The 15463-nt window shown below is 51.9% G+C and overlaps 1 protein-coding gene across 4 annotated transcripts in view; it reads left to right on the forward strand.

Moving 5' to 3' along the window:
• ARHGAP22 (Rho GTPase activating protein 22) overlaps window positions 1-15463 on the forward strand; it is a 135678-nt gene that overhangs the window by 30567 nt on the left and 89648 nt on the right. For all 4 annotated transcript variants that reach the window (XM_045570687.1, XM_045570689.1, XM_045570690.1 and 1 more), the window contains exon 2: window positions 4723-4922. In XM_045570687.1, coding sequence (XP_045426643.1) covers window positions 4723-4922 — 200 coding nt within the window. The remainder of the gene's footprint in view (window positions 1-4722; window positions 4923-15463) is intronic.

A 15463-nucleotide genomic window follows, 5' to 3' on the forward strand; every position in this document is an offset into this window, starting at 1 on the left:
CACAGCGCATGGGATGCACAGGGCATGGGGCGTGCAGGGCATGGGGATGCACAGCGCATGGGATGCACAGCGCAAGGAGATGCACAGGGCATGGGGATGCACAGGGCATGGGGCGTGCAGGGCATGGGGATGCACAGCGCATGGGGATGCACAGGGCATGGGGATGCACAGGGCATGGGGATGCACAGGGCATGGGGATGCACAGCGCATGGGGATGCACAGGGCATGGGGCGTGCAGGGCGGGCTGGGCCAGGAGGAGACCCAGACCCAGACCCAGACAATAAAGACAACGTGGAATGTGACATTTTATATCAACATTTTAAATCATTCAAATACCCACTATGAAAAAACCCAAGCTTTCTAGACTACCTTGGACTGCTATTTTATTTAAAATATATTTTATTGATGATTTTTTTTTTTTTTTTTTTTTTACAGAAAGGAAGGGAGAGGGGTAGAGAGCTAGAAACATCGATGAGAGAGAGTCATTGATCAGCTGCCTCCTGCACACCCCGTACTGGGAATATGTCCGGAATCAAACCTGGGACCTTTCAGTCCGCAGACTGAAGCTCTATCCACTGAGCCAAACCAGTTTCCGCTAGACTGCTATTTTAGAATTAGTACTTTTCACTTCTGGGGGAGCAGGCTGTACGCTTGTTCTTCGTCCACCAGGCCCTAAAATGAGGCCATTAGGACGGCCTTGCTGGTTCCCCTCAGATGGGGGACCCACAAAGAAGCTAAGCAACAAATTAAAGAGCATCTGAAAGGCCGTCCTCAGGAGCACCTTGCAGTGGACCAGCCCGGGGCGCACAGCGCTCCCTGGACAGCCTGGGCCTGGCCACTCCCTCAGCCCGCGGCTGCAAATCGCATTAACTTGATGAAACCATTTGTCCAGCCCCCTCTGGTGCCCCTTCCATTACCTCACTCCCTCTTCTCAATCAATCTCTCAGCCTCTGAGCTTACCCTCTAAATCAATTCTGCTCTGAGAGCCTCTCACTGCTTCCCGCCGCTGTACCATCCATTGATTTGATGGATCAGTTGCCTGGAGCCCCTGCAGCCACTCTGCTCGCCCGGGCCTCAGCACTTACAGACCTCCCAGGGGAGCGGCCAGCTGGCTGCAGGCCCGCCTGAGCCGTGGCCAGGCGCCCCGTGGCTCCCAGGGCCCCAGTGGCTCCCCAAGGCCAGTGTTACTGGGCCTGCTCTGAAGGCCATAGGCGGTGTGAGCGGTGGGGTTCTCTGAAGAAGACCCTGGGTGAGGACGCCAGGGAGGGGGAGGGGAAGGGGGAGCAGTACAGAAGGGGAGGGCCGAGCTGGGAGCAAAGCCCAGCAGAGGGAGGTCTCGCCCCGAACTCCGGGCTCTGATGCGTGACATCTGCCTCTTCACCCCTGAGTGGCTTCCCATGAGACGCTGGGCTGCAGGGGTTCGGGCTCCTCACCCAGGGGCTTAGGCCAGGGCTGGGGGTGTAAACTAGGTTCTCCCAGTGCCTGCCCAAGGTGTGCTCCAGGAGCCAAGGGGCCCTACAGACACAGGCGACATGCGGGGCTGCAGGTACAGCACCCAGGGGAAGCCGCCCCCAGTGTAGGGAGGATGGGAGTGGGGGTGAGGGTGGGGGTGCAAGCTGGGAACTCAGGCAGAGTGAGGGGAGACCGACCGCTCACCCTCACTGAGCCCGCTCTCCTCCAGCCCTGGCAGGGGCTCCAGAGAGGGCCCCCTGGCCTGGCCCCCCAGAGGGCCACACTGGCCCGGGCCCCGCTCCCGCGAAGTGCCATCTGTCCAGCCGGAGTCCAGCGGCGCAGGCGAGGCCTCTGGTTAGTGTGAGGCACTGCCTCCTGTGTGTCTGTCCAGGTTATTGTCCGTAAACATTACCAGGCTGGTGTTTCAGTTGCTATTTTAGGTTCCCCACGGGCCCTCCGCTCCACTCAGCATTCTTTATTCCACATGCACCCCGCATCCTTTCCCCCACGGAGCGCACTGTGCACGGCCACCCCTGGAGGGCATCACCGCCCGGACCGCGCCCACGGCCCTTCCACACGAAACGCGGTGCTGTCTTCTGTTTGGGAGCCGTGTTTGCCTTCCCTTTCCATGCAGTTTTTGTTTCATGTTATTGTGCTGTAGCTTGCTTCCCACCGCCAGAGTACAATTTAAGTAAATGTTAAAGCAGAAACGGGAGATGGGAGGGTTGCAGGTACAGTTTTAAAAGGTGGTCAAGCCCGGCCCGAGTGGCACAGTGGGCCGAGCACTGTCTGGTGTACCCAAAGGGCACGTACCTGGGTTGTGAGTTCGATCCCCACTTGGGGCATATCTCTCTCTCTGTCTCTCTCTCTCTGTCTCTCTCTCTCTCTCTCTCTCTCTCTCTCTCTCTCTCTCTCTCTCTCTCTCAGCAGGCCCTCGGGTGAGAATGTTAAAAAGAATCATAATGAACATAAAATTAAATACCCAGTATTTTTTCTAAAGGGTGATCGAGAGAATGAGGGGCTGGAAGAAGGCCCTGCAGAGACAGGACGGCGGGGCAGGGCCAGGGCCCAGCGTGTGGCTGCCCTGAGGGCTGCGGAGACCAGTGTGGCCAGGACTGGGGAGCACAGGGGGTCAAGCGACCCCTGGCCTGGTCTGAGGACCTTGCGGCTGTCGTGATGGCCCCATTATCCACAGAGCAAGAAGGGGAGTCTGCAGAGCAGTCGTAGGGAGCATCGTGGCCTCACTCTCACCTGCAAGAATCTCTCTGGCTGCCCTGTTAAGAGGCTTAGACAGAAGTCGGAGTGGAGGCTGGGGGAGGGGCTATAGCAGTAATTCAGGAGAGAAATGAAGGCTAGCCGGAGGGTCGTGGTCTCACTGACAGGTGGGGAGAAGGTTTCAGGGTGGAATGTGCATTGGAGGTGTTCAGGGGGGCATGTCATGGACATGTGGGTCTAGGGTTCAGGGGTGAGCTTTCTGCACATCCATGGTGTGTAGATCCAGGAGACAGAAGGAGGACCCTGAGACAGCGAGTGTGGATAGAAATGGGGCCCAAGGACTATTCCTGGACACAGCACACCAAGAGGTGGGCAGGATGAGGACACTGAGAGTGATGAGCAGTGAAGGAGGGGAGAGGAGGGAGAGCTTGGAACCCAAGGGTAGAAGCGATACTGGAGGAGGAAGCCAACTCCATCAAGAGCTGCAAGGGGTCAAGGAATGGGAGAACTGACGTGGCCTTGGATTGGTCAGTATGAGGGTTTTGGTGACCTTGATGAGAGCAGTTTGGGTGGAACAGGTGGGGAAAGCCTGACGGGGTGGGGTCAAAAGAGAACAGGAAGCAGTCAGAGATGATGAAGGAGTTCTGGAGGCAGATGATGGTCATGGTTACCTACTAGTACCAAATGCCACTGACCTCTGCACTTAACTATGGTTACAGTGATAAATGTCATGTGAGGTATATTTTACTGCCAAATAAGGGAATAGGAGAGGAATTGCAAAAGAGAGTAAAGATGCCTCTTCTGAAGTGTTTGTTAAAAAGGGGAGCTGAGCCCTAACCGGTTTGGCTCAGTGGATAGAGCGTCAGCCTGTGGACTCAAGGGTCCCAGGTTTGATTCTGGTCAAGGGCATGTACCTTGGTTGCCCTCCATCTCACTTGGATGCAATCCTTGCTGGTTTTTATAGCCAGATGTTACGGGGACTCCTCCTCCTGGCACTGGAGGCCTGGTGGATGCCTGGAGGAGGCCTGGTGTGAGACTGGGACTTCTCGCTCCTCAGGGGTGAATTCTGCAGACAAGACCCCCCCCCCCTCTCAATTTTTAATCACATACTGTAGTATGGGACCTGCAGTTCCATGTCTCTGCCCCTCCAACCCATCTCCATGCGGCTTCTCCTGATTTATTATGTTTTTAATCGTCTCCCAATGCATGCTTTTGTCTTTTTTTTTTTGAGAGAGAGAGAGAGAGAGAGAGAGAGAGAGAGAGAGAGAGAGAGAGAGAGAGAGAGAACATTGATGTGAGAGTCAAACATCAATCAACTGGTTGCCTCCCACACGGGTCCGACCAATTATTGAACCTGGGTATGTGTTTTGCCCAGGAATTGAGCCTGCCACCTTTTGGTGTCCGGGATGATGCTCCAACCACCTGAGCTGCACCAGCCAGGGCTGCGGCTTCTTTATGTCCTTAGCTTGGCTGGTGTTCGGGTGGCTCGCAATGGTAGTTGCTGCATGAATCAGTTGTGATTTTGACCTGGTTGTGGGAGAAGGCAAGCACAAATTCACCTATTTCACCATCTTGATCAGAAACCTCGTGTCTCTTATTTCACTGCTTAACCCCAGCACCGGGAACAGTGACTGGCATACAGTAGGTACTCAATAAGTAGTTGAGTGAGTAAATGAATGAACCATTGAACAATTGGAAGGATGGCTGTGTGGGTCCATGGGTGGGTGTGTGGGTGCATGGACAGATGCATGGGACAGATGTATGGATAGATGAAGAAGCCTGGGGAAAGAGGGAACATAGGACCCCAGAGATGAGCTGAAACTAACCAGGCAGGCAAGCCGTGCTCCTGCCTCAGGTAGATAACCTTGGGATGTTGCTGCTCAGGCGCTCCAGCCCGTGTCCCTCTGAAGCTGAGGGGCAAATGGGCCGAGTGAGGTCAAGCCCCGGAGCCCTGAGCTCCCCTGTCCCAGCCACAGGGCAGCTGGGGCCAGGGTGGGGCAGGGGCTGAAACGGGCAGCATCCTGCCACTCACTCGGTGTGTTCTTTGGCTTGCAGCCCGCTCCAAAAGCCTGGTGATGGGGGAGCCGGACCAGAGCCCCAGGCAGCCCCGCGGCCCCTGCGGGCAGGGCCCTGTGCTGAAGGCAGGCTGGCTGAAGAAGCAGAGGAGCATCATGAGGAACTGGCAGCAGCGCTGGTTCGTGCTGCGCGGAGACCAGCTGTTCTACTACAAGGACGAGGCCGAGGCCAAGCCCCAGGTGAGGCGAGTGCTCTGTGTCCGCACAGATCTCGGTGCGGCTCCCCGAAGGGCTGACCACGCCCAGGACCCCTCCTGTCAGAACCTGCACCCCACAAGCCCCCAAGCCCCTGCCTTTGCTCAGGGTGACACTCCTCCAGGCTCCCCGTGTCCATCCCCAGCCCGGCTCCGGGGTCACAGCCCTGTCACTGAACCCCCACCACTGGTTTCCTGCTGGTACTGACAGCAACGTGCACAGCGGGAGGAGCAGGTCCTGGCTGTGCTTTTATATATATATATTATTGATTTTTTACAGAGAGGAGGAGGGAGGGGTAGAGAGCTAGAAACGTCAATGAGAGAGAAATATCAACCAGCTGCCTCTTGCACACCCCCTACCGGGGATGTGCCCGCAACCAATGCACATGCCCTTGAACGGAATCGAACCTGGGACCTTTCAGTCCGCAGACCGACACTCTATCACTGAGCCAAACCAGTTCGGCCTGGCTGTGCTTTTTGATGCTGTGTTCCAAGGAGACACAGGCGCCCACATTTTACTACTTTTGTTGTCCCAGGAAGTGGGCACCCACCCAGCCTGCCCTCCACCTGAGATGCAGCTCGGGGGGGTGCCTCTGTTCTCACCCGGGCCAGGCAGCGGCTCTTGTGTTTTCTGTCAGAACCCTGACGCCCACGGGCGGGGCGGGGTTAGCAGTGCGCCTTTCCCCTTTCCCCGGTGACGCTCATTCACCCCTCAGAGCAGCTAGTCGCTCCCCCTCCGCGGTGCGGCCCGGTAACCGTTGGACCACACACAGGTCACAGTGAAGGGCCGTCATCCGAGGCTGCCAGGCTCCTGGGGCTCAGCCATCTAGTCCTCATGTGGGACTCAGAGAGAGGACATCTGGGGAGACACGGGTTTCTCTGGGGCAAACGGGGAAGGGGATGTAAAAGATTCATCCAAAGGATGCCCCCAGTCAGAGCTTCAGGCCGGAAAGGAAAGGGAGATCCTATGTCGGGGCTGGGAGTCAGAGCCTTGGAGGCGGGAGCCCCATGCATCTCGGCAGCTCCCACCCTGTGGGTGGGTCTGGGAGGCAGGGGTGCTCAGTGAAGGGCGGGGCAGGAGGAGGTACTGGGCACAGCATGGCATCACAGCATCACTGTGAGAAATGCCCTCTTCACCCTCTTTCACCTCCCCCAGTGCTCCAGCGGGGGGTGTCACTTGGGACTAGCAGGCCTTTAACACCTCCCAACCCCTGAGGTCCTCCCTTGAAAAGATGGGGGGCAGGGGGCAGGCCTTTCTCAGACTCCAGTGCAATGACTAGCTGCTCATTAGCCATCGCTGTCTTCACGTCTGTTAGTGGAAAGGAATGCTGGTTTCTGTTCATGAGAGTGACATCATGCTTTTATTTTTTAATATGTCCAACTGAAAATTAAAATGTGTTGTACATCAATGGGAATGTAGTTAATGCGCTGAACTGTACACTTAAAATGGTTAGAATGGCCAAAACCGATTTGGCTCAGTGGTAGAGCGTTGGTCTGCAGACTGAAAGGTCCCGGGTTCAATTCCAGTCAAGGGCATGTACCTTGGTTGCGGGCACATCCCCGGTAGGGGGTGTGCAAGAGGCAGCTGGACTATGTTTCTCTCTCATTGACGTTTCTAGCTCGCTCTCTCTCTCTCCCTTCCTCTCTGTAAAAAATCAATAAAAATATATTTTAAAATGGTTAGAATGGTAAATTATGTTATGTGTGCTTTGTCACAATAAAAAGTGAGACAGCTTAAGGAAAATTTTTACAAAAATTACAGTAGAGACTAGTGACCAGGTGCATGAAATTCGTGCACATTAAAAGGGAATTAGAGGAAGTATTTTAATATTGCTATTTGCCCTTTCTCTATAATAGAAGTGTCAGAGATGAAAGAAAATTAGTAAAATGTATGTGAAAACCTTCCTCCTGTCAGAATCTGGGGCACACCATGGGAACCAGAGTAAAGGCCCCACCCACCCATGTGCGCCTCGAAATCACACAAAACCCAGACCCAGCTGGCCCCAACCCCATTGGGCTAGATCCACACCTGACCGACCCCACCCTCGTCAAGCCCTGCCAGGTGGAGAGTGTGGCCTCAGGTCTCCTAGCCCAGCACCAGGGCAGGAGGTGCAGCCTGAGGTACCCCATCAAGCCCTGAGGTCCCCCAGCCCAGCACTGGGGTGGGGGGAATGGCCTGAGCCCCCACCCTACAGGGCAGGAGGCATGGCCTGAGGTCTCCTGTCAGGTCCAGCTGAGTGGGGGACATGGCCTGAGGTCCCCCCGTCTGACACTGGGGTGGGGGTGCGGCCTGAGGTCCCTCATCATGCCCCACCCAGTGGGGGTCACAGCCTCAGGTCCCTGCTGATTGCTAGTTAAGGCTCATTACCAGAACTCGGCCTTCGTTATGGGCAAAGCCATCTTGTGTTACAGAATTTCTGCCTCTGCTGTGGGCACAGCCATCCTGTTACAGTGTGAAGGTCAATTTGCATATTCCCTCTTTATTAGATAGGATAAGAGGTGGATATGACAAAACTCAGGAAGGAAGATCTGAACTACCGTAAGAGTCAGGGAACCCTGGTCCTGTGCAGCCTCTCTGTTCTGTAGGGAACAAAAACAAGTCCCAGAGAGGCTGATGGATTGAATAGGACTTTAGTCAGAGAGGCCCTGGCTGGTTTGGCTCAGTGGATAGAGTGTTGTCCTGTGGACTGAAGGGTCCTAGGTTCAATTCCTGTCAAGGGCACATTCAGACTTGATCCCCATTAGGGGATGTGCAGGATGATTCTCTCTCATCATTGATATTTCTATCTCTCTCTCCTTCTCCCTTCCTCTTGAAATCAATATATATATAAATATATATATATATATATATATATATATATATATATATATATATATATATATATTTTTTTTTTTTAAGAGTCAGAGAGATCTGAATTTGTATGATTTGGGACAAATCACTTAATTTGATTTTACTTTGGTTTTATTATTGCTAAAGTGGAGACTTCATTACCAGTGACATAGAGATCACAAAGGATTACACTATAAAAACTAGAGACATGGTGCACGAAATTCATGCATGGGGTTGGGGGTTGTCCAGCCCACCTGCACCCTCTGCAATCCGAGACTCGTCAGGTAGGGTCCCCAGCTGCCAGCAGCTCACCCCACCCCCACCTCAGCCACTGCTTGCCATCTGTGTAGTGCTCCCCCACCACCACAGGTCACCTCCCTCTGCAGGTGACATGTGTAGGGTGGGATCACTTGGCTGGCCTGGGCCTCCCTCTGCAGGGCGATTGTGGGGTGATGGCAGGGCCCCCTGACCAATTGCATCACACCCACCTTGGCTGGCCTGGCACCAGTGTGTGTCATAGCCTGGTTGTCTGGAAGGTCTTCTGGATCGTCGTTCTGCCGTTCAGTCATTCGGTCGATTTGCATATTGTGCTTTCATTATTAAGGATCTGTGTGAGCGAGGGACAACCTTCACTCTACCCTCAGGTTTCTCTGGCTGGTCTAATAATCAGGAGACATGAGAGATTAGCAAGAAAAAATAACCAAATTCAGTGCATACATATGAACAGAAGCCCACGTTCATGAGAGGTTCTGAGACAGAAAGGAGGCCTGATGCACAGACACCCTGAGCTGGGGGTGAGACCACCTTGGGGCTTCACAGATCCATGCAGGGTGCTGGGAAGAGCAGATGCTTCCTAAGGAAAAGCTGGCCTGCAACGGAGGTGAGTCAAAGGTTATTGCTGATCATCTCTTATGGGCAAGGCCCTCATTCAGTTCTCCCAGGCACTGGGGGGCGGGGGGAAGCGGGGGAGGGTGGTAGAAGTTTCTCCTGAGCCTGTGGCTAAGGTGGCCGTCAGCTCAAAACAATCGTGTACTACGGAGGCACATGTTGGGGCGACTGGTTCTGGACCCCACATATCATGACCAAGCACTAATCCTGGCACCAGATCCTCAGGTCTGGGTGCTCTCCCACTCCCTGTGTCCCTCCCTTCCCCTGGCCCTGCCCTGGGCCTGCTCCCCAGTGGGCACCACACCTCTGGCCCGCCCACCACCATTCTCCTTCCGACCTCTGCTCTCCATGTGGAAGGTCAGCCAGGGTCCTCAGCGGCATCTTGGCTCTCCTGACTGGCCTACGGCGACATCGCTCTGATGGCTATAACCAACATCAGGGTTCCCGCCTCTCAGAGCCCTGCCTGGGAACCCTCCTCTCTGCCCTCTCCCAGCCAGCTCCCTGTGCCATTGCCTGAGACTACCCGTGGTGCCAGGCACCCGGAGCTCACCCAGCCTGCACACCCACCCGCCCCCACCCTCGAGCCGCTCTGAGCCGCTCGCTCCCGGCAGGCCTGACTCACTTCGCTCTGACAGTAGGACCTCACACGTGCCCGCCTGCGGGCAAAGTAGCCCACAGATTTCCCTGTAATTGCATGAGCTACATGTAATGGGCTAATTCTCAGTGTCTGGTTCCTGGAACAAGGTGTCCTGCTCACTGTTTACAGTGACAGAGAGCCCAGGCGGTAGCCCTCCGGCAGACGGCTGTTAGCTGGTGGGCAGACATAATTGCCCAAACACGTTGGACGCTGCCCAGAGCACATGCCGTATGATGAGGATCACTCTCAGGGCCCGCTCCCGCTCTCTCTCAGCTGTGCCTTCCCCTCCCCTCCCCGGAGGTCAGCGGGCACAGTGTGCATGGATGGGAGGAGAGGAAGGGCTCGCTCACGCTCGGAGGGAAGACGAGGCCAAGGTGCTTTAAAGCACAGCCCGCAGCCTGCCCTGCCCCTCCAGCTCTTCCCAGTGCGTGTCCCTGGCAGTTTCCACAGACAGACTCAGAGTCGTTCAGAGATTCCAGACTTTTCTTTCTCTCAGTGGTTTCAGCATCTGCTCGGAATGTCTCCCGGGCCATGAACACCTGGCCACATGCTGGCTAATCGGCCGGGTCCGCTTCCGCGGATGCGGACTCATAAGTGCGTCTGGTTACCCTAGTTCTCTGCTTGTGGCTTTCTCAGCTTCGTGGAGAAACGGAACAGAATAGAAATGGAAACTATAGCTTCCAAAACATAGATGGAAAAAAAAGTAACAAATTATCATAAATGTGACAAGTTCAACAATGGGCAGAAATAGAGAAAAGAAACATAAAAAGAGAGAAAGGTAAATAGAAAATGAAAAATAAGTAGATAGCACAGACTAGGTATAAACATTTCAGTTTTCATAATAGATGAAACTAGGTCAGAGTGACCTATTTCTTAAAAGACTGGAAGTGGACAATTGGCTTTAAAGAGGAGCTAATTTGGGCTGGTAGGTAGCTCAGTTAGTCACAGCGTTGTCCCGCTACACCGAGGTTGCAGGTTTAATCCCCAGTCAGGGCACATGCAAAAATCAACCAATCCTATATAATAAAAGGCTAATATGCAAATCCACCAAACGGCGGAACCAACGGTCACTATAACATGCACTGACCACCAGGGGGCAGATGCTCAATGCAGGAGCTGCCCACTGGTGGTCTGTGCAGAGCAGTGCTCAGCCAGAAGCCCTGAGCTGGGCTCACGGTTGGCAAGCATAGTGGCCATGGTGGGAGCTTCTCCCACCTCCACAGCAGTGCTAAGGATGTGTGACTGATGGTTTAGGCCCTATCTTCAATCAGACATCCCCTGAGGGCTCCCAGACTGCAAGGTGGTGCAGGCCAGGCTGAGTGCCTCCACCCCAGTGCACAAATTTCGTGCACCTGGCCTCTAGTGGTTACATAAATAAGTGAACAGGTGGAGCTCACTCTCTCTCTCACCTTCCTTCTCTCCTTTCCTTTCTCTCTAAAAGTCAATATTTTAAATAAAAAAATAAAATAAAAAAGAGAGAGAGACCAATAAACAAAAAGGTTTAAAAACAAAACAATGGGAAAAAGATAAGCCAGAAATTTGAGCAAAAAGAAAGTAAATTTAGCAACATTGAAATTAAATAAAAATAGAGTTAGAAGTGATAAGAACAAAAGGGAACCATGAGCAATATTTCAAAAAAAAGGTAAGTAACAAGCTACTAAGAAAATAGAGCAGCTGTGAACTTGTATGCTCTTAATACATCACTTTAAAGGATTTACAAACAATGGCCAAAGTTCTCCATCTTTTTCAAAAAAAAATTTTTTTTGAAAAATGATATTATGGAGAAACTTTCACTGACAATAGTGCAAAAGAGAGAAAGGCTTAGAAATCAAGAGCAAAATGGTAGTGAGCGAGGGTGTGTGTGCCAGAGAGAGGAAGAAATATATTCAAGTGAGTAAAACACACACTGTCAGTGCTTCCTTCATTTATAAGAAAATCAAAACTTAAATTCAAACTTCTGGTGGAGAATGACAGGTTTAAAACCCCGAACCTCCTGTGAAGAGTATGTGTTTGACGGGCAGCAGCCCTGGTGGGAGGGACGGGAGGGCAACGCTGAGCAGCGGGGAGCTAGGAGCAGGTGCGCAGAGGACACTGACCAGCAGACCCCACAGAGGTTCCCAACCAGCACCGGAGAGCACCCCTCTGTCTGCTCTGCGAACAGCACCCTCAGCAAAGACGGCCCTGGCAGGACCAGGCATCTCTGGAAATGAGGGCAAAGAGGACCTACACACAGGAGGACTGATGGAAGTCAGTTTAAAAAGCGATTCAAGGAAACCCACTGTTCTCCATAGTGGAGCAGCCATTATGGGAACTGTGGTGTCTCCTCAAGAAATTAAATATGGAACTGCCACTTGACCCAGCGATCCCACTTCTAGGAAGATATCCTCCTAAGAAACCTGAAACACCAGTCAGAATGTATGCACCCCTATGTTCATAGCAGCACACTTTACAATAGCTAAGATCTGGAAACAGCCCAGGTGCCCATCAGCAGACGAGTGGATAAAAAGCTGTGGTACATTCACACTATGGAACACTATGCAGCAGTAAAAAAGAAGGATCTCTTACCCTGTGAGACAGCATGGAGGACCTGGAGAGTATCATGCTAAGTGAAATAAGTCAGTCAGAGAAAGGCAAGTATCACATGATCTCACTCATATGTGTAATCTAATGAACAAAATACGCTGATGAACAAAATAGAACCCGAGACACAGAAGCATGGAACAGACTGTGGAATCTCAGGGAAGGCGGGGATGGAGGACAGGTGGAGAGGGATTAACCAGGGAATTACACATGCATATATGCATCGCCCATGGGCACAGACAATAGTGTGGTGAAGGCCTAGGAGGGGTTGGTGCGGGGTGGAGAGGGTCAGTGGGGAAAAAAGGCAGGGACATCTGTAATACTTTTCTATAATAAAGATAACTTTTTTAAAAGGCAATTTAATCCCAGATCTTCTGAACAGCCTGATACAAAGCTGTGACTGCCACCCCGACCCCCGGGCGGGGCTCCGGGGTGTTCTCCGGGAGGACAGGGAGGCCCTTCGCCAAGGGCACTGGCCCGCTGCGGGGATTGGGATGCCCTGCCAGCAGCAGGTGAGGCAGGCAGTCCACTTCCCTACCAGCCAGGGGGCGGGGCCGGAGACTCGAACCTTCGCCAGCCAGGGTGCTGGCGCTGGGAACTGGGGCCTTCAGAGCACCAGGATGGGAGTCCTGCCCCAGCAGCCGGGCGGTGGAGAGGGCCAGGCTGGAGAAAGAAAGACCGCTCAGGAGGGGCTGTGGACCTGACATCGGTGGCCCAGGCCACCAGCGCCTGCTGGAGGCAGGGCAGGAGCCTTAGAAACCTCAGGAGAGAAAAGCCCGGGAGGTGACAGCTGCAACCTGCAGGCCCAGTCTCCCCTCTGAGCCCCCTGCAGCAAGGGTGGCAGAGTGGTTAGCCACCAAGGAGGGCAGGCTCTGTTCTGGTTTCCTGATTTTTCCGGGAGAACAGGGAGGGTAAGCGCAGCCGTGGGAAGGAAGATTGATTTAAAGTTTGATTTAATTTAGACTAAAAGCTTGGAATTGGGAGAGGAAAGACAAGATGGATGGGGAAGCAGCTGCACTTCTAGGAGGGAGCATTAATACTGGACAATCACATACAGGAGAGGCCGCCTGACCCTGCAGTCTCCTCTCCTAATCCTAACGCTGCTGGGTGCTGTTTTGATGATGACACATGTAATACCTTAATCAAAAATAAAGAAAGAAAGAAAGAAAGGAAGGGAGGGAGGGAGGGAGGGAGGGAGGGAGGGAGGGAGGGAGGGAGGGAGGGAGGGAGGGAGGGAGGGAGGAAGGAAGGAAGGAAGGAAGAAAAAAAAAGAAATAAAGTCAATGCATGCTGAGTGGATTTACAGACCTGGAGGAGGCAAAGGAGGAAAACAGCATTGACATAAAGACAGTCTTGGCAGGCTGGTTTCCTGGGAAAGAAGATAAAACAAAGGTGTACCTTTGTTTTCACAGAATGGCAGGGCCTAGATTTAGGAGTAGGGGGAGGAGGCAGAGGTCAGTGTTTTAATTAGCTGGAAGCTCAGTGGGGCTAGCAGTGGGCTGTGGGGGCCAGACCGCCACGGAGCCACGAGATGCACAGGAATGAGAACAGACAAGGGGACCCCTGAGCTCCATTTTTGCATGTACCTCGTTCTGGTAGGAATGTACGAGACACTTTAACCACTCCTTTATTGAAGGACACGTTGGTTGCTTTCCATGTTTTCTTGGTGGAGGAAAATGCTGCAGTGAACATCATTAGACATACATCATGCATTTGTCTTTCCTCGGAGCAAACTTTTAAAATTCAACCCTAGGTTAAATGGTTATTTCATTTTCAAATTTTAAACATTGCAAAACTGCTTACAAAAGATTTTATCAAACTACCCTCCCATCAAAAGTTTCTGAGAATCTCTGCTTTCTATGCCAATATTAGATATTGGCGGCCCTTTTAAATTAAGAATACTATGACAGGCTTATTGATCATTTGTATTTTTTTTATTTATTTCTTATTAATACTTTTTATCCATTTTTTTCTATTGGGTTATCTGTCTTTTATTTTAATAATACATTTTACTTAACCCAACATATCCAAAAATTATCATTTCAATATGTAAGCAATATAAAATTATTGAAATACTTCTTTAAAAAAATTGAGTCTTTGGAATCTACTAAAGCATATCTCAATCTGGACATTAAATTTTCATCAAAAATACTTGGTTTTGCTGAAACCAGTTTTGCTCAGTGGATAGAGCATCAGTCTGTGCACTGAAAAGTCCCAGGTTTGATTCCGGTCAAGGGCATGTACACTGGTTGTAGGCACACCCCTGGTGGGAGGTGTGCAGGAGGCAGCTGGTCGATGTTTCTCTCTCATCAATGTTTCTAGTTCTCTATCCCTCTCCCTTCCTCTATGTAAAAAATCAATAAAATATATTTTTTTAAATACTTGGTTTGTATTTGTATCTCATAAAATATACATTGGAAGAAGTAGATTCTCATATCAAGTTATACTGTGATAGGCAGAATAATGGTCCCCAAAGATGCCCATGTCCTGGAAGGAATTAAGGTTGCAGATAGGATCAAGGCGCCTAAGCAGCTGACCTTCTATAAATAAATATCCTAGATTACCCAGGTGGGCCCAGTGTGATCACAAGGTACCTAATAGTGGAAAAGAGAGACAGGAGAGGAAGTCAGAGAGCAATTTCAAAGACAATGCTGCTGGCGTTGAAGATGGAGGATGGGGCCAGGAGCCAAGGAATGCAGGAAGCTTGCAGATGTTGGGACAGTCAGGGAGCCACATCTCCCCTGAGCCTCGAGGAGGAACACAGCCCCACCAGCTCTTGATTGCAGCCCAGTAAGGCTCATTTCAGATTTACATACCCTGTATCGGAAGCTATGCTTTTAAAATATTTATATATTCTGTACTTATGTAATCTGTATATCCTATATACTAAAGAGGTAATATGCAAATTGACCCTCATGCCCTCACCCAAGATGACCACCCCCATGTGATTAAAGATGACTGCCACAAGATGCCCAGCAGGGGAGGGTAGTTGTGGGTGACCAGGCCAGCAGAGGAAGGCAGTTGGGGGCAACCAGGCTGGCAGAGGAGGGAAGTTAGGGGTGACTAGGCCTGCAGGGAGAACAGTTGGGCAGACTAGGCCTGCAGGGGAGGGCAGTTGGGGGCGACCAGACTGGCAGGGGAAGGCAGTTGGGAGCAACCAGGCCAGTAGGGGAGGGCAATTGAGGACAACTGGGCTGGCAGGGAGCAGTTAGGCATTGATCAGGCTGGCAGGGGAGTGGTTAAGGGATGATCAAGCAGACAGGCAGATGGAAACAGTTGGGAGCCAATGGTCCTGGATTGTGAGAGGGATGTCCAACTGCTAGTTTAGGTTCAATCTCACAGGAATCAGGCCTAAACCAACAGTTGGACATCCCCTGTGGAGTCCCAGATTGGAGAAGGTGCATGCTGGGCTGAGGGGCACCCCCCCCCCCAAGTGCACAAATTTTGTGCACCAGGCCTCTAGTATATATTATATCTATATATTATATCTCCTGATATTCAATTTTTTTTATCCTTTATCCAATATATGACTTTTAAATGTTTTCTTCCAGTGTATAACTCATATTTTCATTCTCTTAATTATATCTTTGAA

The sequence above is a fragment of the Pipistrellus kuhlii genome, unplaced genomic scaffold (assembly GCF_014108245.1).
Source record: "Pipistrellus kuhlii isolate mPipKuh1 unplaced genomic scaffold, mPipKuh1.p scaffold_m20_p_35, whole genome shotgun sequence".
Lineage (NCBI taxonomy): Eukaryota > Metazoa > Chordata > Mammalia > Chiroptera > Vespertilionidae > Pipistrellus > Pipistrellus kuhlii.